Below are 26,417 nucleotides of genomic sequence, written 5' to 3' on the forward strand. Positions count from 1 at the left end.
TGCTCCACAAAACACAGCAGCAAACAAATAACTTCCCTTTCTTTTGTTCCCAGACACGCAATCATGTGAGTGTCGTGTAGGCCCTTCAAAGGAAAACCGCTTCCTTCAGGGGAGGAAGAGTCTCGAGGGCCGCTTGAGGGTATCGCCGTGCCAACAGCGGGTATCGCTGTACCCCAGCGACCGTTCACAAATCCAGAGACAGAGATAAAAGCCCTCCAGCCTCACAGACCCACCAACGAACATCCTCATCTGCCCTGTGAGCGTCTGCACGCGAGCCCCACTCTTTACCCACAAATCCCCCTGGTAGACCGATCCCAGCACCACAGCCATTCAAGAGTTAAGGCCGTCAAAGTTTCAAGACCTGCTTTCCAAAATAAAACATTACATCCCTGATAATCCAGTCTTCCTCAACATTATAGTAAACCAGGAAGCAGCCCTAACTGTGCTAATGCCTTGGTAGGCTATAAAAAGTAATTCAACGGAATAATACAATATTAGTGTAAAGGAAGCACTTGACTAGGTGTTACTCCTCAATTTTCAATTGCAAATGCACACAATACAGACTGAGCATAACACAAAGCCAAAGGCTAACAAAGTGAGTTAGCAGCCATTTAGCCTGGCAAGTGCTCAGGTACTACTGGGATCTAACAGCGTTGCTGACCTCTTGCGGCTTAAGTACTACAGAACGGCAGTATGTTTGAAGACATAACAATCTGTAGACATCCGTCTCAATTGAGCAACCGAGAACAAAGTTAATAATGAGAATATAAATGACCAATGTCTGGATTAAATCAACATTTATCATCAACCTTTGACTTACAAGCATTCAGTTTTTTCCCCCCACAAACACAGTTCACTGAACTGACCTGTGTGAGGAAAAGCACTTAAACTGACAGTGGTACACTGATAACACCCTGGGCCAGGAGAGGGCCTGAGCAGAGAGGAGCAGACCCAGGGCAGAACGGGGGGCAAATAACACAGGCGTTAGCATGGGTGGGGTAGCCAGGGCAGATAACACAGGCATGAGTGCAGGTGGGGTACAGGGGGCAGGATAGGGGGCAGATAACACAAGCGTTAGCGTGGGTGAGGTAGCCAGGGCAGATAACACAGGCGTTAGCACGGGGGGGGTAGCCAGGGCAGATAACACAGGCGTGAGCGCAGGTGGGGTACAGGGGGCAGGATAGGGGGCAGATAACACAAGCGTTAGCGTGGGTGAGGTAGCCAGGGCAGATAACACAGGCGTTAGCACGGGTGGGGTAGCCAGGGCAGATAACACAGGCTTTAGCACGGGTGGGGTACCCGGGGCAGATAACAGAGGCGTGGGCGGGGTACCCGGGGCAGATAACACAGGCGTTAGCACGGGTGGGGTAGCCAGGGCAGATAACACAGGCGTGAGCGCGGGTGGGGTAGCCAGGGCAGATAACACAGGCGTGAGCGCGGGTGGGGTAGCCAGGGCAGATAACACAGGCGTGAGCGCAGGTGGGGTACAGGGGGCAGGATAGGGGGCAGATAACACAGGTGTTAGCGTGGGTGAGGTAGCCAGGGCAGATAACACAGGCGTTAGCGTGGGTGGGGTAGCCAGGGCAGATAATACAGACGTTAGCACAGATGGGGTAGCCAGTGCAGATGAAATGGGCATGGGCGGGGGCGGGGTACCCAGGGCAGATAACACAGGCGTGGGCGTGGGTGGGGTACAGGGGGCAGGACAGGGGGCAGGTAACAGAGGCAGGGGCGCGGGCGGACTCTGACCTGCTGGGGCTCGCGGGGCGTGGGCTGCCTCCCGCGGTGGCTGGAGGCGGTGGTGGTGGTGATCTCCATGATGGAGGTGGACGTCTCGGAGCGGTTGTGCGCCGTGGCGCTGGACTGGGGCGTGACGGACGGGGGAGACTCCCCCACCAGGCGCACGCTGCCCTCCACGCGGATGTTGGGGTCCCCCTCCACCGCCATGTTGAAGACCTTCAGCCCGTTGTAGTACAGGCCGGAGAGCTGGCCCTGGAAGGGCCGGCTGCGGTCCCGCCCCCCGATCTTAATGGTGGTTTGGCTGTTGAAGATAGTGAGCTGGCGTCCTGCGGGGAACAACGTTACATACAAAACACGCGTGTTCAACTGCGGACTCGGACGCTCGCGGTGAGAGAGAGAGAGAGAGAGAGAGAGAGAGAGAGAAAGAGAGAGAAAATAAACGGAGAGTGATGGGAAATAATCGCTCCGGTGAGGAAGACGGATTATTTGCCCGGTTGCTAATGAAAGTGATAAATTATGAGGCGCCACTACTGGCCCCCCTAATTTATCTCAGCCGTAATAATGAGATGCTGATGAAATGCAGATTCAAAGAAAGGAAAACATCGAGAACAGCCCTAAGTCAAGGCAGCTTTGCTAAAAGGACAATCAAATCTGTTTCAAAATAAAGCGTTTTTTTTTTTTCGTTTTTTTTTCCCGAGGAAAGAAAAATCTAAATCAAAAACAATGAATCAAATTAGTTGTTAGGGCCGCGACAGATTTGCTTTAATTGAAAGCAATATAATACGCAGCACAGAGCAGATTTATTTTCTGGATTAAAGAGACAATCTTGGGCAGTAATTTTTAATGTGATTTATATGATTCATTAATTGTAATTCTCGTTCACGTGGAGCTGTGGAGATGACAGAGCCTTATTTTTACTCTTATCCTCAAATAATTACCTCACAGCAGCCTGTTACTCACATATGCCTACATTTAAAAATGCATCTTTCTAAAGATGGGTGGCCCACAATTAAACTTACTGATGGGAACACCAATATCAGACACTATGAATGCATCAGTCAAGAGTTCTTGAGTTCAGTCAAGTGACAAAATCACATTTTTTGTTTTGAAATAAGATACAGTACCTGTCTGGTGTTTCCTGTTTTGTCAATAGGTCTACTTCCTTGATGTACTTTTAATCTTTCAAGAATAACATAATATTTTGAACTTGATTTAAACTGGGTTTTTTTAATGACCAGTGGCCTAAAGTATATTTACTTTAGTGGATTTGGTTCAGAGACTGTCCAAAGAGCCCAATATAGTAGGCAATAACTGAATTGTTGCAGGATTTCAGATTATCTAACTGGTCTGGGACATATTCCAATATTGTCATGTAGACACTCTGCCCACGTAGTGTAACTGATTGCCTTTTAGCAAAGGTTGGCAGGAATTTAAACTTAGATTTTAAACAAAATGTCCCAAATTACATATGATATTAATATGAAGCACAGAACAAATGGGTCATTCATGGCATTAATTCAATTAAAAACTGAAAGCAAAACAAAAACAACAAAAAAAGTCAAAATGACACATTTTTTGTTTTAAGTACAATTTGGTTTTAGCAAATACATAGAGGCATGCAAAAAAATTAATGTTTTGATTTTTAAAATACATTTTCTTTTTCCGAATTCTCTCTACACATTTGCAATATTTGTTAAAGGGACTTCATTTCTTATGCCAATTAATATTGCACTCTATTTATGATAGGTATAAGTTTAAACAGTGCGGTTTTCATAATCAGTAATAAATAGAAAACACATACATGTATATATGTATATAAATGTATATATAGATATAAATATATGTATATAAAATGTACTACAAACATAAATACATATATAGATATATAATTTGCTTATTGGAGCTTTTTGAGTTGATCATTTATATGTTTACAGCAGAGAACAACAAAACTATGCATACTTTATGGATATTTTTGTTAATATTGTTAATACTACTTCAGGAGGTTGAGTTAGAATTATATTTACAGTCCCTTTAACCTGAAGTGAACAGGAAATACGTATTAAACAGCTGGTGTTTCTTAATAGAAGAATACATTATTATGCAATGTGTGCAAATATTACAAGCTACATTTTTCAGTTTTAAATAGTTTTGTTTTATTTAGTTTTACAGGACATTTATATTTTTTAGGTTTATTGGTGTTACAAAATATTACTTGGTTATGTTCAAATTATTTTTATTTGAAGTTTTAATCAATGTTTTTACCTTTGTCGAGTAGCCATTCGTCAACTACTCGACCAAGTCGATATGGGATTCGCTGTCTAGCAATCGCCAGGCGTTCGTTATCATTGTTGCCTTTAAAGTTTAAAGAGACATTTCATTGGTTAAAATCTGTAAGGTCAAAGGTTAAATGTTAATACTTAAAGCTTGAGCTATACAACTGCCACAAGTTTTTTGTAACTGAAAATTTTTGAAGTTTAAAAACAAAGCTACCTACAACATTTCATTGATCAAACCTTTTCACTCAAATCATTTAATTTTATTTTATCAAACAAATTATTCCTATATTAATTGAGAATTAGTATGCTGAATTGTCCACTAGGTTAATAAAGTTAAGTTATAAACCAACACAATCCACAAATTTAAACATATGCATATCATATCTTTACAAAATAATTCTCATTTTCATTTTCATTTTCTTTTTTTTCTTTTTTTTTTCTTTTTTGGCAGATTTTTTTTATCTAGTTATACATTGCTCAGAAGAAAAAAACTTTTTTATTTATTATTTGTAAAATACATTCCACCTTTTGCACCAAGTTAGTGGTTTAGAGAAGAACACATGATGCCTATGAAACATAATTTCATCCACCTTCATTAAGAAAGGAGACTAATTAGCAGGTAACAATAGATTAACAGTAAATTCAGTGATGAGAACACTTGAAATTTTCAGAGTAAAGACAGGAAACAAATGAAAATCGTTAGGGTATCCCAAACACACACATCATCAACAGCGCTAACCTGAACGAGGTGACTTTGACAAAAGCTTAAGACTTCAGAGCAAACCGCGTCAAACATACTGTACTACTGTACATGTTTTATATCAGCTCAGATTTCTACAGAAACCCCTTCATTCATTCAGTTTCGTGTAATGGCATATCATTTTCAAAATCCAAGAAGCAAACTAACGTGTTGTACATATGCGTCCCTACACCCTGTGGATTTTAATTCATGTAAATACAGACCACAGCTTCATAACAGACTCAAAATAATGTTTTTTTTACAGAACCTCACCCTGTAAACAGAAAGGTGGGACATAAGGGGATTATTTTTGGTTTAATAAGGCTTTACCTTCACCTTGCCAGCAGGAAATAAGCGTGTGAATGTGTGTGAATTTTCTCTCCTGAAGGAAACATGTGACTGCAGACGGAGAGAGCTTTGTGTGCCATCCTGGAGTTGATCAGGAGAGCTAACAGGGGGGTAGACGTGAGGTAATGTCTGTGGATTTGGGGCTGATGGCAGGGGGAGGCAGGGTTTGGAGACTGGGTCCCTTTTGTCATGAAGAATTGCCTTTACAAAAAATAAATAAATAAGAAACACAAAAAAAAAAATCCTCAAGCAGAGAGCCTGAGAGTGTCTCTTCCCCGGGACATTGTCTTCCATGATTGCGTTTCCAGCCCGGCTTTCTTCCCGTGGATTGACAGTGTTCTGTGGGGTCTGGCTGCATTAATTCCGTCTGATTGGAAGGGTTGAGGGGAGTGACAGTAATTTAGCAGGATGGTGAGGAACTAAGAGGGTCGTGATGGAGAGGTCGGCGTGGCGAATCTGATCCCGGCCCAGTCTGGCTGCTGACTCTCCCAATCATAACTGGAGGGTGGGAGGCCTTGAACTACAAGTTCATGGGTTCTCTACCTCTCTGAACTACAAGTTCATGGGTTCTCTGCCTCTCTGAACTTCAAGTTCATAGGTTCTCTGACTCTCTGAACTACAAGTTCATGGGTTCTCTCGACTCTCTGAACTTCAAGTTCATGGGTTCTCTGCCTCTCTGAACTACAATTCATGTGTTCTCTGACTCTCTGAACTTCAAGTTCATGGGTTCTCTTAGGCCTACTCTCTCCATCGACAGCTTTGCCACCATTTCTCTCTACGTCTGTGTTTCCTGTGTGTGTGTCTGTGTGTGTGTGTGTGTGTGTGTGTGTGTGTGTGAGTATGTGAGTGTGCATGCATGAGTGTGTGTGTGATCATACACGCATATATATGCATGTGTTCAACTGTACAGAACAGAAACGCAATGCACCAATGCAATAAACAAGCAGAGGTTGACAGATGATATACAGGACATCGGAACCTGGAGCAAACCAGAACACCATGAAATTGAATTAAAAAAATGGCATGAAAGAAAATGATTTATTATTACTTATTTAGTTTAAGATGGAGCAGGAGAGGTGGTAAGCTGGGACCAGGGCACCCCGGGCTGAAAGGGGTCAGGGGTGGTGTGCAGTGGGGCCTGGGGCAAGGGGTGAACAAGGTGTGTGTGGAGGAGTGTGGAGGGACCAGGGACATGGGTGCACAAGGCGTGTGTGGAGGAGTGTGGAGGGACCATGGACATGGGTGCACAAGGCGTGTGTGGGGGTGTGTGGAGGGACCAGGGACATGGGTGCACAAGGCGTGTGTGGAGGTGTGTGGAGGGACCAGGGACATGGGTGGAGGGGCTGTGTGTAGGGGGGTGTGGGGGTGTGTGGGGGGGCTGGGGCAGGACAGGGGTGTGTGTAGGGGGGTTTGGGGGTGTGTGGGGGGGCTGGGGCAGGACAGGGGTGTGTGTAGGGGGGTAGGGGGGTGTGGGGGTGTGTGTGGGGGCTGGGGCAGGACAGGGCTGTGTGTGGGGGGGCTGGGGCAGGACAGGGGTGTGTGTAGGGGGGTGTGGGGGGTGTGGGGGTGTGTGGGGGTGCGGGACACGAGACGTCCCAGGGCCCTCGGCCCTTCCTCTCATCCACTCTCCTCTTTTATTCTCTGGCTTATTTACGGTCCTCTCTCTCTCTCTCTCTCTCTCTCAGTCAGAAGTCTATTCGCGTGTTTGTGCCTCCCAGTCATCTCCCGACAAAAGAGTAATCTCTCTCAGAACGACAGGGCTTCAGGGGGGGAGAACGTGGCCCGTGTCCTTTCATGCTTTTGGCAAGTAATGCAAACACAAAATGAGAATCCTGAGAGAAAGACAGAGAGAGAGAGAGAAATGGGGTAAACAGAGCACCCCCCTCCCCCACCCACACACACACACACACACACACACACACACTCACTCATACACGCACACACACAGACACACAGAGGGACGCACAAACATGGACGGACGCACAGTTCAATCAAATCGAGTTTCGAAAAAGGTGTCAGTAGTTTAAGTTTTTTAGGCGCGTGGAGTAACTACAGCACAGAGCCGGGGGCGGCAGACACCCGGGCCCATCCCAGAGTCCCCCTCCTCCCTGTCTGCCACCCTCGTGTCCTCCACAGACAGACAATCCTCTCCAGCTCTCCGAGCTCCGGGTTAATTAAGTGTGAATGCAATCAGGCCCTGATCGTGTATCCATCCCAGGCGTGCCCAGGATTTCGGTGTATATGACAATGCTATTATCTACCCGCCCCCCCGCCCCCCTCCCCCCTCCCCACCGCCGATCCCGTTCCAGGATCATTCATCCCGGCGTATTCCGGACGGCGCTCCGTCTCGCACGGCGGAGATCCGGTCCCGGAAAACAAACCGGCTTATCTCCCCGGACCAGGCGGCGCCGGGCGGTGAACGCCGAGCGTCGTCCCGGGCGACCTGGCGTGATCCCAGCTCTGTTTGTCTCTCTGTTAATAAAGAGGTCCGATAAGACAGCGCGTCGTCACATTACAAACACGCGAAATAAAACGCCTTCCCGACGAGCCGGAAACCGAACCGCGCAAGGAGCCGGAGATCGGCACAAAATGGCCGCCGCAGCCGCCCGGGAATCGGCAGATACGGTCGCGAACCTACAGCACCGCCGGGCCGTGGACACGCACCGCAGCGCCTCGCTGCCTTTACGAGGCTGCGGAGGAGTTTTTCAGACCTTTCGCGGAAACCCCGCCACAGGGCTAACGGGTATCTGGATCCCGCCGCCACGCTCCTCCCTAATGGGAAGACAGCGGAGTGCACGGAGGGCATCGCGGCTCTGGAGCGACGGGCTGATACGGTCTAACAGCACAGACAGGACCTGCTCCATTATCCCCTGCGCTGGCGGTTACCGCGCCCCGAGCTTGAGCCCTAATGGACGCCCCACACCAGAGCCCTAATGGACGCCTGTTTCTGCGTTATTCCGAGCGTTCGCTGTGTGGCCCCGGCTCTGCGCTAAAGCGCCGGCAGATGGACATCAGAACGCATCGCCAATTGACTTGCGCGCTGGACAGCTTTAATTGGAATAAGGACTTGGTCTAATAGCCTCTCATTGCGTGAGACGTGATTTTAAATGAGATTAAAGGGGCTGGGATGGGGTGGGGTGGGGGGGGGGTGATGTAATGACTGGCAGGAAGGGGATGGTGGGGGGGGGGGGTAAGGGGTATATTGGCCATTAAAATAGTTACCGTGATTAGCATCACTGTTTACCGTGATTATGTGATTATCGCTGATGTCATTATCATGCCATTACTGTTATCGTTACTGTGATTAACTGAGTGAAATCGATGCTTATGTCCTTATTTCTCCGATAAGGAGTGGGCAGGTCCTGGAAATGGGAGCGATTGTCAGTGACTGCCGCACAAATTCTACAGAAGCCCTAGTGTTGGCATTTCAGGCTGCTAAGGGGACTGCCCCACCTTACATACAATCCCTGATCACTCCCTACTCCCCAGCTAGACCACTCCGGTCTGCCAGCTCTGGTCGCCTTATGGTTCCTTCTCTACGTGCACCTGGCGGTCGAGCTGCACGCTCACGCCCGTTTTCCGTTCTGGTTCCTCAGTGGTGGAATGACTTGCCTACCACTGTCAGGACAGCAGAATCCCTCCCCCTATTTCGACGCAGACTCAAAACCCACCTTTTCAAACTCTACCTTAGTCCTCCCTCCTGATTTCCCCTGCCCCTCCTTTCTGATATCCCTATCCTTGTCACACACTCACTCACACACACACACACACACACACACAGACACACAGACACACAGACACACAGAGGCACGCACAAACATGGACGGACGCACAGTTCAATCAAATCGAGTTTCGAAAAAGGTGTCAGTAGTTTAAGTTTTTTAGCCCCCCCCCCCCAAAGAAAAAATGAAAAATAATTTGCACTTATGATGACGACTATGTTTAGAACAGCATTCCATGTGTGTTTTCCTAGTTCTGGATGTGATGCTTTGACTTATGGTAGAACCTATGCACTTGTAAGTGGCTTTGGATTAATGACAAATGACTAAAATGTAAACATGTAAATGTAAAGAAGCGTGGGGCCGCCGTCGCTAGGCGTTCAGCTGCAGTGCCGGCGGCCCTTCGGGCTGTGAATCGACAGGCGTGTGGACGAGAGGGGCCTATGAGAAGTACACCTGCACACTGGCCAATCCAATCATTGTGTTTAGTGTAACGTGTGAGTTTGAAACAGCAGCTGTCGCTTCAATGGTTAAAGGTACAATAGGTAAGATGTGCGTGTTACTACAATGTTACAAGGCCATTGTGAATCCCTTCCTTTCATTGAAAAAGGCTCGCCGACATGTTACATTAACGTTACATTATTGGCGTTTGGCAGACGCTCTTATCCAGAGCGACATACGGTTGATTAGACTAAGCAGGAGACAATCCCCCCTGGAGCAATGTAGGGTTAAGGGCCTTGCTCAAGGGCCCAACAGCTGTGCGGATCTTATTGCGGCTACACCGGGGATCGAACCGCCGACCTTGCGGGTCCCAGTCATGCACCTTAGCCACTACGCTACAGGCCGCCCATGTCGACTCACCGTCTGCCTGTGTTCATAGGGTTTCGGAATATACAGTTGACGGCCTGACACTCTGTACCAAAACAAAGTATTGCTGAACAATAATTAAAGTTCATTGGTTGAAAATTGGTTTTAATTGCCACAGCCAATGGCGTTTCAACGTCAGCGCGTTCACAGAGAAGGGGGAGGGATGAACAGTGTGGTGGCCCGAGCGTATTTGTCACAGCAGTTCCGTTAGAAACCCGAAATTACCTATTGTACCTTTAAATTGGCATATCTTGAGTACAGTGTGGGGCGACATGGCTCAGGCAGTAAGAGCAGTCGTCTGGCAGTCGGAGGGTTGCCGGTTCGATCCCCCGCCCGGGGGACACATAACCCCCAAATACTCCTGACGAGCTGGTCGGCGCCTTGCATGGCAGCCAATCGCCGTTGGTGTGCGAGTGTGTGTATGAATGGGTGAATGAGAAGCATCAATTGTACAGCGCTTTGGATAAAGGCGCTATATAAATGCCGACCATTTACCATTTTACCATTTACCAGTGTAAAAGGCGATGTGGATCTACATGGATAACTCGTTCTGAGGGAACCATGCAAATTCATTTGCCGAGAGTCTTTTCGTTGCGGAATGTGGATTCGGTGACATTCAAAGTTTTAAGAAATATTTTTATTTCTTTTTAAAATGCCAGCCATACATCACATCTGCTCTCTTAGTTTTTATCTGAGCAGGCCTTCGGTACAATGGCAGTGTAAATATTTGGCGCCTGATCCCTGGAATATCCGGACTCATGCGGCACGTCATCTGCAAATATTCATAACTGAATATGAGTCACAGCACATTCACGTCAGCGAGAGGATTCAACCTGCGCCGCGTCGATCTATTCCAGAGGCAACGAGCCCAGGGAAAATCAATGCGGAGAATATGTATAAGAATGTGTAATTACACAGCAGAGATCACTCTTATCTCCCCTCCTCTCATTAAAAAAGTCATTCATTTTGGCTTATCAGTTTTTTTCTCCTTTAGAAGTAAAGCCAATCAAGTCCTGATTAACGCGAGGCAGACACGGCAAATTCTTAACCTCTTTTTGTCAAGCTTGAGAAGTTAGCATTCATTTCTCCTGGAGGCACTAAAAGCAACCAAGCAGTTCAAGAGAGAGAGAGAGAGAGAGAGAGAGAGAGAGAGAGAGAAAGATAGATTGAGAGAGAGAGAAGTAGGGGAGAGAGGAGGGGAGAATGAACCAGGAACGCTACCAAACAAATCAAATGAATAATGCATCTGAACAAACAAACAGTCTCAAAGAAGCACAGTAACATGTAATTTTGCCAGCTGTATTACTACAGAGATTTAGGCCTGCGTTCACCGTCCTTAACTGTGACTTTTTGACAAACTGCTGAACTTTAACTTGAATTAGAATTCTCATTTAATAGTGAGCCAAAGTTTAGGAAAAAAAAAAAAAAAAAAAAGTTTACTGAATCCGGGCCTGGTTCTAGGCTTGGCAACCAGTGAGAGTGATTTTAATCCTGCCCACCATCCTCCACCGCGGCCTGTGATGGATGAGCCCTCTCTAAGCGGGAAACCCAGCCCTGTGTCTGAGAGCAGCCCATGATGAAGTACATCCCACACAAAAAAGTTTACTGCCCTTTTCTGTCTGCTCGAAAAGGTGCAAACGGCCGTTAATTGCTTTTCATTAGTGTAATGTATTTATAATTATCTTCTTTATTTATGCAGATACAATGTCATGAGGTGGTCTGCTAGCTATTCAATGCAAAAAATATTTACCATGTAAAAAATTGGTGATGTTCTCTGCAGGTTTTGTACGTCTCTGACTTCGCGAATGTATGCAACAGGATTCGAGACAACCCGAACGCATTGTGGCCTCCTGATTCTAAGGGTGTCTGAAGTTCTTTTCTTTTTCCGTGGTTATTGCCTATGAGTTTAATCTTGCCTCCAGATGAATCTTTGGTTAGTGAAGGATTGTAATTACTCCGCCTTGAAAAATGAAATAACTGCAGCTCCAAATTAAATAAAAGGCTAACCGACCTTTAAGTAAATTAATTCACTTCCTGTTGCACTTCTCTTTTTTTTCAACAATGAATCTTAAAATTGAAAACACCGTGTTGCTAAAAGACAGCAAATTAGAAAGTGAAATTCAATGGAAAAAAAGCTTTTTAAAGCTCAAAGCTTTTTGTATGTTGATCCATGATTGCTTTGGTCAAAGTAGTTTTCTTGGGCAAGAACTACAGCCCTACAATCACAGAGTAAGCCTAGCTGTGGCGTGTTAACATTAAGGCACAAGAATGTTTAAAAACTACGGCATAAGAGAGGGATATTATGGACAGAATGGGGCTAAAACACACACTACCTGAGGGCAGGTGATATATTTGGCTAGGATTTTAAACAAAACAGTACTTCTGGCTGGCACAGACCCGTATATACAGGTTTATCTCAGTCTTGTCCCAACTGAAGATAGCATAGGTTTCCTTCTGAGAGTTTTAGGCCACCCATTAGTTTTTCCTTCTATTGGTTTGGTTTGTGACAAAGAGGGATTGCGTGGGCGTGGTTTCTGTGTGTGGTTCTGACTGACTGTGTGTGTATGAGCGTGCACTATACGCGTTCATGGTAGCAGTAGCTAAGCATTTAACCTCGAGGTGAATTCTGCCATGCACCAGGGAAGTCAGAAAGCATTAATTCCCTTTCATACCTCCGGCAAAAAAAACAGCAATTGAGTTGTTTTTTTTATTCTGACGAAAGCCATGTACGCCCCAGAAGGTCAGCAAACACTACACACTGAGGGTGGAGGGGGCTGTTCTCTACTCAATGGCACTTCACGTTGGTGTAGAGGCACCTCTGCCGTTGCAGACGGCGGTGATTCCAGCAGCAGCAGCGTCTATTGTCTGCCTGCGCCCGGGCGAGAGTCTGCCTGGGCCCGGGGCTGAGAGGAGCGCTCTGAAGAAGCGCGTGTCTGCTTTGAACGCCGAGAGGGAGCGGGTTAAGTGCCTCTGTGTGTCTGTGTGTGTGTGTGTGTCTGTGTGTGTGTGTGTGTGTGTGTGCGCGTGTCTGTGTGTGTGTGTGTGCGTGTGTGTGCGCGTGTCTGTGTGTGTGTGTGCGTGTGTGTGTCTGTGTCTGTGTGTGTGCGTGTCTGTGTGTCTGTGTGTGTGTGTGTGTGTGCGTGTCTGTGTGTGTGTCTGTGTGTGTGTGCGTGTGTGTGTGTGTGCGTGTGCGTGTCTGTGTCTGTGTGTGTGTGTGTCTGTGTGTGTCTGTGTCTGTGTGTGTGCGTGTCTGTGTGTGTGTGTGTGTCTGTGTGTCTGTGTGTGTGTGTGTGTGTGTGTGTGTGTCTGTGTGTGTCTGTGTGTGTCTGTATGTGTGTGTCTGTGTGTGTGCGTGTGCGTGTGCATGTCTGTGTGTGTCTGTGTGTGTGTGTGTGGGGGGGGGACTCTCCAGGCACGGAGCGAATGGACCGAATGAAAATGTTAAATTGCCCTTGCTGGGGAGTGCTTTATGTGTTTTAACTAGACTGGGATGCATATATCACAGTGTAGGAAATGGAGACATAAACAGTGTCAAGAGAGCTAAACACTACCTTAGCTAGCATCAATAATAATAGTAATAATAGTAATAATAATAATAATAATAATCATTCACTTCTTGTGTCGCGTTTCATCTTTTCCGATCGTCTAAAGGCCAGTTTCATTTTCAGAGACACAGGTTAAGCCTAGTCCTAAATTGGATTTTGAATCGCGATTCTCAATAGAAGACTATTTAGTCCAGGACTAAGCTTAATCTGTGTCTGTGAAACTGGCCCAAAATGTTCTCAATTTCCAATTTTCAATTCATAGTAGTGTACAACAAAAACAAACACCATAACACTACTACATTAACTCCTTTCGAAAAGTTTGAAGCTTTTGTCAAAGTCATTTAGCATTTTAAACGTTAGTGAATTCAGTAACCTGCAATTTGACATTTAGAGCCTCTTCCAGCTGACAATTCACCACGTCTGCTAACATATTGACATTTTAAGACTAATATAAAGATAATACGATCGTTTTAATGGGGAAAGAGAAACACATTATATGCAGCAAACAAAACAACTTGATCACAATTTTATACCGTCCTTCCAAATATCTCAAACCCTATTATGCCTGCCTGAGATAGCTGAACTGGTGATTTACTCCTGCAGAAGCACTGAAATCAGAAGCACTGAGGACAGGGGGAGCGTGCTTACCTGTGGGGTACCGCTCAATGACAGGCAGGTCATCCACCTGTAGTGTGGCGTTGCCACCACTCCGAGTGAACCGCACTATGTGGTATTTCCCGTCATTTACAAACTTTGACGTCTCTTCGATATTAATGTCGTCTGTCCCCACGTTAAATACAACTCCGATATTGCCCTTGTCCTGCAGAGACAGAAACAAAAACAAAACAAAATGTTTAACTTTTTTTGGGAGCAGTAAAGACACCAGCCTTCATTCAAACAATCAGAAAAGTAACATACTGCAAATCATTTCAACACAGATATGTTATAATGATATGTTATATGATATGTTATAATATATAGGTTGCAAGATGGTGATGATGTTAGCATTAATAATAGTACTAATGGTAGAAATGAATAAACAATTATTAACGTACACAAAAGCATATAGTGCAATACTTGTGTCCTTATTTATGACTTTCCTGCCTCTCGTCGAGCAAAGCACTTTGAATAAATGTAATAACTACAAGACAATTGCAGAAGTCACTTCTTCAATAAGAATCCGACAAGCTTCCACAGACAGTAGTTAGAGACAGCCATGTTTCTGTGTAGCACACAAATGCACTGACACTTCTTTTGTATGCACATGGCTCAGGCAGTAAGAGCAGTCGTCTCATTGGCTCAGGCGGTAAGAGCAGTCGTCTGGCAGTCGGAGGGTTGCCGGTTCGATCCCCTGCCCGGGCTGTGTCGAAGTGTCCCTGTGCAAGACACCTAACCCCCAAATGCTCCTGACGAGCTGGTCGGGGCCTTGCATGGCAGCCAATCGCCGTCGGTGTGTGAGTGTGTGTATGAATGGGTGAATGGAGAAGCATCAATTGTACAGCGCTTTGGATAAAGGTGCTATATAAAAGCCAACCATTTACCACTAATAAGGACATAATCAGTGACTGAAACAACTCGATGTAAAGAAGAGCGCAAGGACAGTGAGAGAGATGGTGGTGATGATGATGATGGAAGGCCTCTTCATCGTAGCTGTCCTGTACCAGTCCGCCTGTATCCGTGCAAACATTTACTCAAATTTAGTCTAAGACTCCACTCAATTATTACAATCAATTAAGACCTAGACAGTGACAGACTACACCAGACACACGCTAATTACAATCTAAAATAAGAAGAAAAAAAGAGTTCTTCCAGTAATTGAATTCACATGACAAGTAGGGTGAACTCAATATAATGTTGTTTGACTTGACTTTCGGGTCAATGAGAGGGAAGTCACGCAGCCTTGGTGGCATTAATATTCCGTATCTGTTCACTGTAACTTTATATACAGCGTCCGATAGCTGAATGTGCAGAAACAAAAACTGAAGCAATATTTAATCTTTAAAAACAACACGCATCTAAAATATTATAATATACAGGCCTATATTCTGAGCTATGAAACCATAGATGGCGTGAGTTGACAAACAGACGTTGCCAATGAGTCAGACCTGGCGAACTCTTGGCTGCAGGCTATTACGTAAACCCAACTCGGTTCCTCAGAGCCCCAGCCTCCTCGGCAGAACATCGCTCCTGCCCCTAAGAGAGCTTGATCACAGCGCAGCAATTCCGCACGTATTTTTAGAAGCACAGGTCTCAGCTTAAACTAATTAAGTGGGAGGTGATGTAAAATTTCCGCTGAAGAAGGCCCGCTAGCGTGCGATGCTTCAAGAGAGGAGAACCGCAGTCCAATACCCGAGCGCAATGGGGGAGTTTTCCACCCGTAAACGAGTGGAATAATTCCTGGGAGAGCCTGGCTCATTGTCTCTTTTGTCAGGTGCGTGTTTCTTTTTATACGCAGCGAGGCCACCGAGGCTACCTCTCTTAATTCACACGGCGGCTCCGGAATATTCCACATAAAGCAAATCACCACGGTGATAAGAGAAATATTCCGAATAGCACCACGGTGTAAAAAAATGTGCGCGTTTATACTTCACGTTAGATTTATTGCGAGGCTAAATTAAATTTGCACGCATAACAGAGTCAGTAATAGATATCAAATACAAATGTATCTAATTTGTGGAACAATTACTGCTGAACAAAGGAACAAAATGAATAGGCCTAAAATCAACAACTACAAACCAATCGTGTGAGAGCGGCAGGCACAGAAAGCCCACTGAGACACACGGCTGAAAGACCATTTAGACCGTAACATAAATTATTCACAAAAAAAATGAAAACGGAAAGTGAACACCGCACAACATCAGATAAGATCTCCAGATATTACAAACAAAATCAGTCACTGTTCACGCCCCCCCCTCCCTGCAGCCGCGACAACCCAAAGACTCTTTAACGCGTGTGGCAGACACATCTGTACAGTAATGAGATTGGATTACAAGATTTAAGTGCCTGCGCCGGTGATAAACGATCCGGTTGAGTTGCGCGGTGTGGCACGCCTCCCCTGCTCGCAGCGATAAAGGGAACATCTGGCTCCAGGCTCGGCCCGGCGGCCCGGTGCATGTCATTATCCAGTCAGCACCGCCGCGGTGCGCCGTCCGGACCTCCGGCCCACTCCGCGGCTACGCCAGGAAGCGCCCAACCCGCCGGTAAGCATCTATCGCACAGCGCCCCAACGCCGGGAGCTATGCGATAAACCCCCCCTCGACTCCATTTCCGATTCAATTGTATTACGTAAGGTTGCACGCGGTTAAGACCCGCACTAAACTTTATTGTATATGTTGCCTTAGAGCCAGTTTGACTGTGTGAGATCGCAAACATACGCAAATGATATTACTATGACCAGTAACTGTGACTAAAATGGCCACAGGGTTTGACGCTTCAGTTGTTATAGCATTGTAGTAGGCCCATGCAGTGCATATTGGAAATAGGCCTACAAGCCAGAGGCTTTCCTAGTTTTGAAGTTTTAATTCGTTTTTGAATTTTTTTTGTTTTGTTTGTTACACATATTCAGAGCATAGTTACATTGCTGTTATTATCTTACTTGAATAAATATACACATAAATGAAATGACTTGAATATCTAACACCAGTTTATCCATTCCGTGCTACATACATAATTGACTTCAGCTTCATTAACTTGGACCAAACAAATATCAAACGTTTTGGGCTCTCTGGGGAAAGATAATATAAATGTTTAGCGGCATTAAATAACTTTGTATCAGCCAAGGGAGTTACAGGGGTACAGGAAAGATGACTGTCACAGGGAACAAAATAAAAAATTCAGCAGCAGACATTTTTAAAAAAAGCAATGAAGATGCTGTGTGAAGCACAAAATTAACTGTCAAATAAAACTTTTTTTACTTGAATAAAAGACAGACATTTTACAATCTCTGTATAAAAGTATGACACGTTTACTGTTCATAGCATTTTATTTTAAATAAAACCGTAATGGCACACTAAAAAAGCTATATTGCTGTAGCTCAAGAGTTGGCAACTGCCACTAATTTCAGTTGTTTTTCAGATAAGATGGATGGAGATGACTGTATGATGCACTGTTGATGTTTTTTGCTGGAGCAGGTTCACTTTAATCAATAGTCTACTGCTTTGCTGCCAGGTGGCAACCAGCAGTGTCCTGAAGGAGAGGAACGGGATGGCACACAGGAGTTATATCTGTCCGAGTGTGTTCTGAGGGTACGCACTGATGCGGGAGAACAGGGTTCAAGGCTTCCAACTTCCTTTCATTTTCGCTCACTTTAAAAAAGAGATTTTTTTTCAGCTGAGTCCAGGGGGTTTGGGGAAAGGCAGCCTTAATTTCTCTTGATCTGCAATTTCCTTAATTACTTTTGAATTTAGCGAGGTGTTTTGTGTAACAAAAGGGAGAGACGGTTCACCAAACGCGGGTCTTAATGAGAGATCAGGCTTGCACTCCTGACCGCAAGTGACCCCGCCTCCTCGCTTTCCTGATTGGGCGCCTGAGAGAACCAATCACATGCAATGCTGCCCTCAGAACACATTTAAATAAGCATAAGTCCTACGTGCTACTGTACTTCGCGCCTCCGACTGGTGATAGCGCTCTCCTGCAGTACCGCGTGCCGCGTGGCGATGGCTCTGAAGCGGTCTCTGGCGGACAGGAGCGCGTTTCAGCCCCCGAGCGTGTTTGAGTGGCGCAGCGGGGGTTCGGAGAGGCGCAGGATCGGGGGGAACGCGCGAGGGTGGGACGGACTGTCAGATCGCTGCACTGCCGCGGGTGCGTTGGCGCCCCCCTGGCTGGCCCTTGACACGGCACTGCGCAGTGGGGGCGTGCTGATCGTCGCTGAGAGACACCTACATCCAAGGACTGTCAAGCGCGGAAAGAAAACCCACTAATTCATATTTTTATGGGCCCATTACCTGCAGCGGAAAAACAGATTTAGTGGCAGAAAAACCAATTAAAGTGGCACTTTAATAGCATCTTTCAATGGACTTTTAATGCTCCCCCAAGTGTCGTTAATAAATTCAGCGCATTTAGTCACAAATTACCTATTCAATTTCCAAATTAAGAGAACAGGAGGCCTTAGTTACTAAAAGGGAGAGAGCGAGGGAAGGAGATAAAACTGAGCAGCGGGGATTGTTCCGGATAAAAGGTGGAGCGGTTACTTCGCCTACGCCTCTCGAAAAGCGCGATGCGTTGGTTAACGCGCCGTTCTGCGGCGGGGTCGAACGGAGACGTGAGGATGGCCACGGACGGGCGGCGAGAAGGAACACCCAGAATGCCCTGCTGCCCACAGCGAGGCGGGCGGACGGCGGTAAACGCAGACGTCGACAGCCTTCCGTTCGCCGCCGTTGCCATGGCGCAGAGCGTTAGAAGTCCGGGCACCACCAGTCCCCACCCCCCACACCCCTCTCCGCAGTTCATGACTGGCTCTGTCAAGGAGGGGGGCTGTCTCACTTCACTCTTGGGGAGGGAGGAGGGAGGAGGGAGGAGGGAGGAGGGCACAGTGATAATGAAGAAAGCAGAGGGTGAGAACAGGGTCCTTCTGCTCTGGGGGCGGGGCGGTTCTCACCGGATCAAAGTCGCTCAAACACGGTTAGCGCGCCCACCCCGCCTGCCCCGTGCCCGCCCCGCCCCCGCCCCCGCCCCTGCCCCGGCGCGCGGCGTCAGCGCACGGAGCGCCCCCTGGGGTAATAAACCGTCTACGCCGATAATCAATACGACCCTGCCAGTGACCGCGCCGCCGTGATGAATCGCTCGTCAGGCTGAAACGGGATTTAATTACGCCGCGGAGCGGAGGACCGGAGGACCGGAGGAGAGGAGGAGAGGACGAGGAGGAGGAGGCGCGGCGGGGGTCTCGCCTCATCACACAGCCGTTAGCGTCCCCCGCGCTCTCCGCGGCCGGTCGCTAACGCGTGCCCATCGATCGCGCTGCGGGGAACGCCCCATCGCTGGCACTACATCCGCCAGGAATACCGCCGCCGTTACCTTCACCAGGGCATCCGATACGGCTACTTTAGCCATCACTCGTACCACCCCGAGTCATTAGACCACTGCTGCAGCGCATACGCCCACTGCTTTATGTATACTGCTACTGCAGGCATTACTGCAGTACTGTAGGATTATTATTCCCAAGACTCCAAACATAACCGCCACTGCCTCTACAACTGCCACTGCATTTGGTCGTCAAAAAAGCATCTACTTCTACCAGCAAGTCATTGTTGCGATTGGAAAGAAAAAGAAAAAGAAAAAGAAAAAGAAAAAGGCCATCCACCAAACTGAAATGAAACCCCGCATGCTGTCACCGTGAGACAAAACCCAACGGAAAATTTATGTTTGCAAAAGTCAATATGGAAACATAGAGCTTTTGGCACTGGAGAAAACAAATCAAATGCCACTCGTTGTAAATATGGCTAAATTTGATCTAGCAAAAACTAAAGGCTTCGGAGCAACGTATGAAATCAAATCACGAGCAATACACCGCTGTGCGTCGCGAAGGTCTAAGAACAATGCACAGCGGAGAGGGAAAATTTTAGTGATTGTCCCAGGATAATCACCTTGAACTATTTTTCCATTTGAGAAACAATTGCTTTGCATTAAAGAAAGAAATGAGCGAGATTGCCCTGTGTTATTCTTAATTCCAGCACTCATTGGAAGGAATACCCTAGCTACACAGGAAATAACACCCTCACTCTACCTCCAATATAAACCACGCGAAACAGCTCTGAGGCATCGATTCCGCAGTAATCTGCTCTGGGATCGAGCACCCAGTCCAGCGCGATGCTAACGCAAACGCGCTGAATCTAATGCAAATGCTCATTATTGTGTATGGAGCGCAGTCCTGACTCCCCTAAAAGCCTCCAGGCCATAAGTGCCGTTCAGATAGAGATGCGGGCCGCAGACAGACCTGTTGGTGCGGATCAGCTGACGGAGCTTTCCGTGTAGCGGGCAGGCTAACGCTAAGGCCTAGCGCGCCCTTCGCGAGAGACGGGCACGGCGCGGCTGTCAGCTCTCATGCCTCACCGTTACCGTGCCCACGCGTCGCCGCGCCGACGGGTTACCGCGACGACGGGTTACCGCGACGCCGTGTCCGCCCACAGCGGGAAGGCTGAGTGAAAAACGCCACAGAGAGGCAGGACAAACATACGTTCTCTCTCTCTCTCTCTCTCTCCCTCTATTGCTCTCTCACTCCCTCACTCCCTCCCTCCCTCCCTCCCTCCCTCCCTCTCATCTCCAGCTGTCTCTATACAGCATCTGCCCTCGGGCTGATAGACCGGGAGGGGCTCGCCGCCTGACATTCTGAGCCCGGGAAATCCAGAGCCTCGAACCCTGAACCCTGAGTACATCCCCCCCCCTCGAGCGCCCAGAGATTACCCATCAGCCCCTCACTCCTGCCCGGGTTCTGAACTCTGTTCAAGCGATGAGCCGTTTTGACGGACAGATCCTGGACACACGCCCTCTGCCTGTCTGTGGCAGTGCGCCACACGGCCAGCGGGTTGAAGGGGGGGGGGGGGGGAGCTGTACTGTCTGTGGGTCAGGAGGTGTGTGTCCTAACTCAGTCCTCGCTCTGGACAGAGGTGTGCCCGGGGCCCGCCCCACTGACCCCACACCGTGAGAAATGAGTCTGGCAACTATGTCACAAAAACCAGGGGCTCCGTTCTTACACCTTATCTTTTAATTACCACAGACTGCCTTTTTCTTCTTTTATTTCCAAACTCCCGTAATGAAATTCCAAAGGTGATATAATTATTATTTTTTTAAATCATAAATTAGCACACCGATTTCCTATTCCTATTTATAACTTCTCTTTTTTTCCCCCCTTTCTCCCTCTCTGTCTCTGCACTATAAGCAGGCTGCTGGTGTGAAGATGGGACACACTTTGATGCAGTATTCATCCCCTCCCGTCCCTCCCGTCCCTCTGCGGTGACCTCGGACACACACTCTTTGTTGTGCAGTTTGAGGACACGACACGGCGGTATGTCACTGTAACAGCACATCACAGCAGCTCTCATTTACATTCATACTCCGTCAAAACCACAGCGCTGGGCCTGCATGCCCATTAAAATGAATACATTAATTGCAATGTTTTGTAAGTGCATGCCATCCCTTTCACCTTCCTTCTGTTTTAATTCATTTTCAGGATTTGATAATGCATAACGGGTGCATGCTGTAAGCGGTAATCTACGTATCATAAGAGGTGTTCCAGTCATCTCTCCCTCTCCCTCTCCCTCTCTCACAATCCCTCTCACTCTTACTCTTTCTCTCTCTCTCTCTCTCTCTCACTCTCACTCTCCCTCTGCCTCTCTCTCTCCCTCTCTCTCTCACTCTCCCTCTCCCCCTCTCCCCCTCTCTCCCTCTCTCCCTCTCTCTCTCGCACACACGCACACACGCACACATGCAGGCACGCACGCACAAACACAGACGCACTCAAGCACACACACACACACACACACACACACACACACAGAAATATGCACGCTTGCACACACACACACACACACACACACACACACACACGCACACGCACACGCACACACACAAACATGCACGCTTGCACACACGCACGCACGCACGCACGCACTCACGCACACACCTAAAATGGTCTGTAGACTCATCCTCAGACCTGCATACTGTCGAGATAATGAGTGCATTTGCATTGCTTTCAGTTCTGCTGTTTTTCCTCAGTGTGTCAGGAAGAGGCAAAAAGCTATTTATTAGGGCCCCTCCCGACTCCTTCTCACACAAAAACAGAGACACAATTACGGGAGCTGCTTCTTCCCTCCGCGGAAAGGTCAGAGTCGCAGCCCGGCTGCCTGACACCTGGGCGAAAACTAAATCAATTTAGCAACAAATAAATACAATAAACTTTCTCAGTCCGGTGATTACGGGAAGGCTCTCTGACATAATCCCACGCGTTTCAGTGCGACCTGCCTGACCGCTCGGGGCCCTCTCCTTTGGAGAGTGACGTAAAGAGAGAAACACGGGTAGGGGCGGCCTGTAGCGTAGTGGTTAAGGTAAATGACTGGGACGCGCAAGGTCGGCGGTTCTAATCCCGGTGTAGCCACGATAAGATCCGCACAGCCGTTGGGCCCTTGAGCAAGGCCCTTAACCCTGCATCGCTCCAGGGGAGGCTTGTCCAATCCGCTGTACGTCGCTCTGGATAAGAGCGTCTGCAAAATGCCTTTAATGTAACCTAACAATGCTCGCGTCTTCTTTCCCAGCCGCCGGTACTGGCGGCAGACTCCGGGAGCTGTGAGGTTGTGAGTTCTGGGCTCATTTAAAAAACCAGGCCCACCAGCTGAAGAGCCTAATTATGTGTGAAGTTGGCTTGAAATTGTTTCCACCGCTAGGAGAGTCTATCAAGCGGCTTTCTAGTTCAGGGCTTCGTCAAATAGCTCCAGTTAATAAATCACCGAGCCGCCCTGTGCCACAGCTAAAGAAAGGCAACAGACTTAGACTTAGATGAAAAGAAAGAAGAAAGAAAGAAAGAAATGGCAGGCTTCAGTGCGATGAATCGGGGAGATCCTTTAAACGCTCCATTAAGCTGGAGAAGCAGGAGCGAGCTGGACTAGCCCCAGGATCTTTTTTTGAGAAAACAAAAATAAAAAGCACAAACTTGCTTTTGAAACAGCCAGTAGCCGGTTTGAACAGTTCAGACCAGCTCCATACTCAACTGAGTTTGACCAGCTCAAGCTATGTTTTGAAACAGCAGGTAGCCGGTTGACCTGTTCAGACCAGCTCCATACTCAACTGAGTTTGACCAGCTCAAGCTATGTTTTGGAACATCTGGTAGCTGGTATTTCAAGCTGGGCATTAGCTGGATTTTACACCAGGACAGGGCAAAGGTGTCCGTGTCCATGTACATGTCTATGAGCCTCAATGCAGAACTACTTCTGATAAAGTCTCATGATTGTGCTGTTGTTCCATCTTTCTTGCCATCAGAGATCTGTATAAACACCCCTCACCAGAGGCTACAAGGCTGTGAATATACAGAAGTGTGATGGGTATGAGTGGGGCTTATAGACAGTAGGGTGGTGGGGGGGGGGAGGGTTTGTCAAATCAGCAGGGCAGGTAAAAGGCATGTTTTTTAAGGCCCACAGAATACACGATGCCGGGCTCCGCCACCGCTTCTGCTCGGGTTCGACAAGACCCGGAGACCGCAAACGGGAACGCCAATTCACGGGCAACCGGGAAGCGTAAACCGACTAGTCCTGAGGATCGGTTCCCTAGGCAACTGCGCTAACGGCAAGCTAATGGCTAAAGACGGGTTTTTTGTATCAGGGGAATGAAAAGGTGTTTCCACTAAGTTCTTAACACGAGTATCCTGCGCGTGCCGGCGAACTGCCGCAGCGTAACCCGGGGCAGACAATCTCAAAGCGCAGGAAGCGAAATAGGAGGAATAAGGAAGATTTGACAAACATTATCCGTTCAGAAGAAGAAGAAGAAAGAAAACATGATTTTTTTTTTTTTTGTCAGCCGTGAGCTGTTTGGACAAGTTTCCAGCTGCGATGCGACGCCAGGCGGATGTGTAAATCCTTCCCAAAAAGCCCATTTGCACTGCGGCGGGGCGCGGGCGTGGCGCTATCGGGGAGGGACGGGACGGGGGTGCGTTATCGCAGGGGGAGAGACGGCGGTGGGGCTCCCGGCTGAGTCCGGGCCCCGGGGCTCTGCTGCAGGTGATAATGAAGAGACGATCCGCCTGCGGTGTCACCCTATCCCCACTCACAGCAAGCGCCCGGAACCTCTCTCTCTCTCTCTCTCTCTCTCTCTCTCTCTCTCTCTCTCTCTCTCTCTCTCTCTTTCACTCACTCACTCTCTCACTCTCTCCCTCCCTCTCTCTCTCTCTCTTTCACTCACTCACTCTCTCTCTCTGCCTCTCTCCTTCTCTCTCTCTCTCGCTCTCTCTTTCACTCACTCTCTCTCTCTCTCTCTCTCTCTCTCTCCTCCCTCCCTCCCACACTCCCTCCCTCTCTCTCCCACACTCACTCTCTCTCCCTTCCTCTCTCCCACACTCCCTCCCTCTCTCCCATACTCCCTCTCTCACTCCATCCTTCTCTCCCACTCTCTCTCCCTCTCTCCCTCACTCCCTCCCTATCTCACGGCATGAATCTCTGCTATGAATCTCTCCCCCTCCCTCCCTCCACCATATCTCTGCTCTGAATTTCCTCCCTCACTCTCTCTCCCTCACTCTCCTTCCCTCCGCTGTATCTCTGCTCTGAATCTCCTTTCCCTCGTCCTCTACCTCTCCTCCATGCTCCCTCTTTCTGTCTATCTCTTTTCCGCGTCCCTTTATACTGTATGTCCGTCCTTCAGGGATGATATTGCTGAGAATCTTGGGGAAAAACTTTTTTTTAATTTTTTTATAAATCTTTATTTTATACTGTATATATATATATATATATACATATATATATATATATATGGATTTGGCCAGTGACGTGGGGATTAGGATGTCCGACTCACACCCTAATTTAGAACGGTGGACTATCTTGGACTGCAGCTGGGTTCAGGTGAACCCCCACTGCTGCTTCAGGAGAGCGCAGACCAGCCGGCCGCGGTTCTGCCCCTGAAACACGCCGCGGTTCTGCCCCTGAAACACGCCGCGGTTCTGCCCCTGAAACACGCCGCGGTTCTGCCCCTGAAACACGCCGCGGTTCTGCCCCTGAAACACGCCGCGGTTCTGCCCCTGAAACACGCCGCGGTTCTGCCCCTGAAACACGCCGCGGTTCTGCCCCTGAAACACGCCGCGGTTCTGCCCCTGAAACACGCCGCGGTTCTGCCCCTGAAACACGCCGCGGTTCTGCCCCTGAAACACGCGCTGAATCCCGCTGCTTCTCCACACGCTGCAGACGACAGAAAACGCTCCATATGGCGGCTCTGATGTTCAGCTGACGCTTTTACCCGAAGCGACTTACAGTTATTAGACTAAGCCGGGGACAATCCCCCCTGGAGCAAGGCGGGGTTAAGGGCCTTGCTCGAGGGTCCAACAGCTGTGTGGATCTTATCGTGGCTACACCGGGGGCTTGAACCACCACCCTTCCGGGGTCCCAGTCATGTACCTGAGGCACTAGGCTGGAGGCTGCCCCTTATCAGGCTTAGTCCTGATTGACCAGTGGGGGGGGTCACGTGACAGTAATGAACCGCGGACCCCTGTAACCGACCCAACACACCCGTACCCTGAGCGATGCTATCGGACCTACGGAGCCGTGAAGCAGAACCACCGCTGGCACGGTCTGGGTTCGATCGGAGCCTGCGGGGGGTACGTCCGTGCTCCACAGCGGGTGCTGAAACCGAACACGCCATCCAGCAGCTCTGGATGAATAATTCTGATACATCAGAAGGCTACAACGTCCAACCCGGCTTCTGAAGGCTACACGTCCAATCCTGCTTCTGATTGGCTGAGAGACGGTGGAGCCGCTCTTGTCCTCGCCGACCCCGACGAGGGTCTTCAGCGTGTGGGGTTTCTCTTCGCTGTGAGAGACCGGACCAGTGGGGCTGTGAGAGAGACCAGACGGTGGGGCTGTGAGAGAGACCAGACCCGTGGGTCTGTGAGAGAGACCGGACCCGTGGGTCTGTGAGAGAGACCAGACCCGTGGGTCTGTGAGAGAGACCGGACCCGTGGGTCTGTGAGAGAGACCGGACCCGTGGGTCTGTGAGAGAGACCGGACCCGTGGGTCTGTGAGAGAGACCGGACCAGTGGGTCTGTGAGAGAGACCGGACCCGTGGGTCTGTGAGAGAGACCGGACCAGTGGGTCTGTGAGAGAGACCGGTGGGTCTGTGAGAGAGACCAGACCAGTGGGTCTGTGAGAGAGACCAGTGGGGCTGTGAGAGAGACCAGACCGGTGCGTCTGTGAGAGAGACCGGTGGGTCTGTGAGAGAGACCAGTGGGTCTGTGAGAGAGACCAGTGGGTCTGTGAGAGAGACCGGGTGGTTTTCTCTTGGCTGTGAGAGAGACCGGTGGGTCTGTGAGAGAGACCGGTGGGTCTGTGAGAGAGACCGGTGGGTCTGTGAGAGAGACCGGTGGGTCTGTGAGAGAGACCGGTGGGTTTTCTCTTGGCTGTGACAGCCTGCTGGGACTGCGGCTCTGTGGAGGTGCTTCAGCACGATGACTCACAGCCCCGACAGGACCGCACACTTCAGCGTGTAATTTTCAGATCAT

The 26,417-nt window shown here is 48.5% G+C and overlaps 1 protein-coding gene across 19 annotated transcripts in view; it reads right to left on the minus strand.

Annotated features, from left to right (window-relative positions):
* The window catches only part of LOC133117882 (neurexin-1a-like), a 366,671-nt gene that overhangs the window by 60,740 nt on the left and 279,514 nt on the right, over window positions 1-26,417 (minus strand). For 12 of the 19 annotated variants that reach the window (XM_061227369.1, XM_061227377.1, XM_061227375.1 and 9 more), the window contains 3 exons: window positions 13,883-14,054; window positions 4,003-4,092; window positions 1,750-2,066 (listed from right to left, as the gene is read on the minus strand). In XM_061227369.1, the coding sequence (XP_061083353.1) occupies window positions 1,750-2,066; window positions 4,003-4,092; window positions 13,883-14,054 (579 nt within the window). The remainder of the gene's footprint in view (window positions 1-1,749; window positions 2,067-4,002; window positions 4,093-13,882; window positions 14,055-26,417) is intronic. The other 7 variants (XM_061227383.1, XM_061227382.1, XM_061227381.1 and 4 more) reach the window with 1 other exon arrangement.

The sequence above is a fragment of the Conger conger genome, chromosome 18 (assembly GCF_963514075.1).
Source record: "Conger conger chromosome 18, fConCon1.1, whole genome shotgun sequence".
NCBI classification, from domain to species: Eukaryota; Metazoa; Chordata; class Actinopteri; order Anguilliformes; family Congridae; genus Conger; species Conger conger.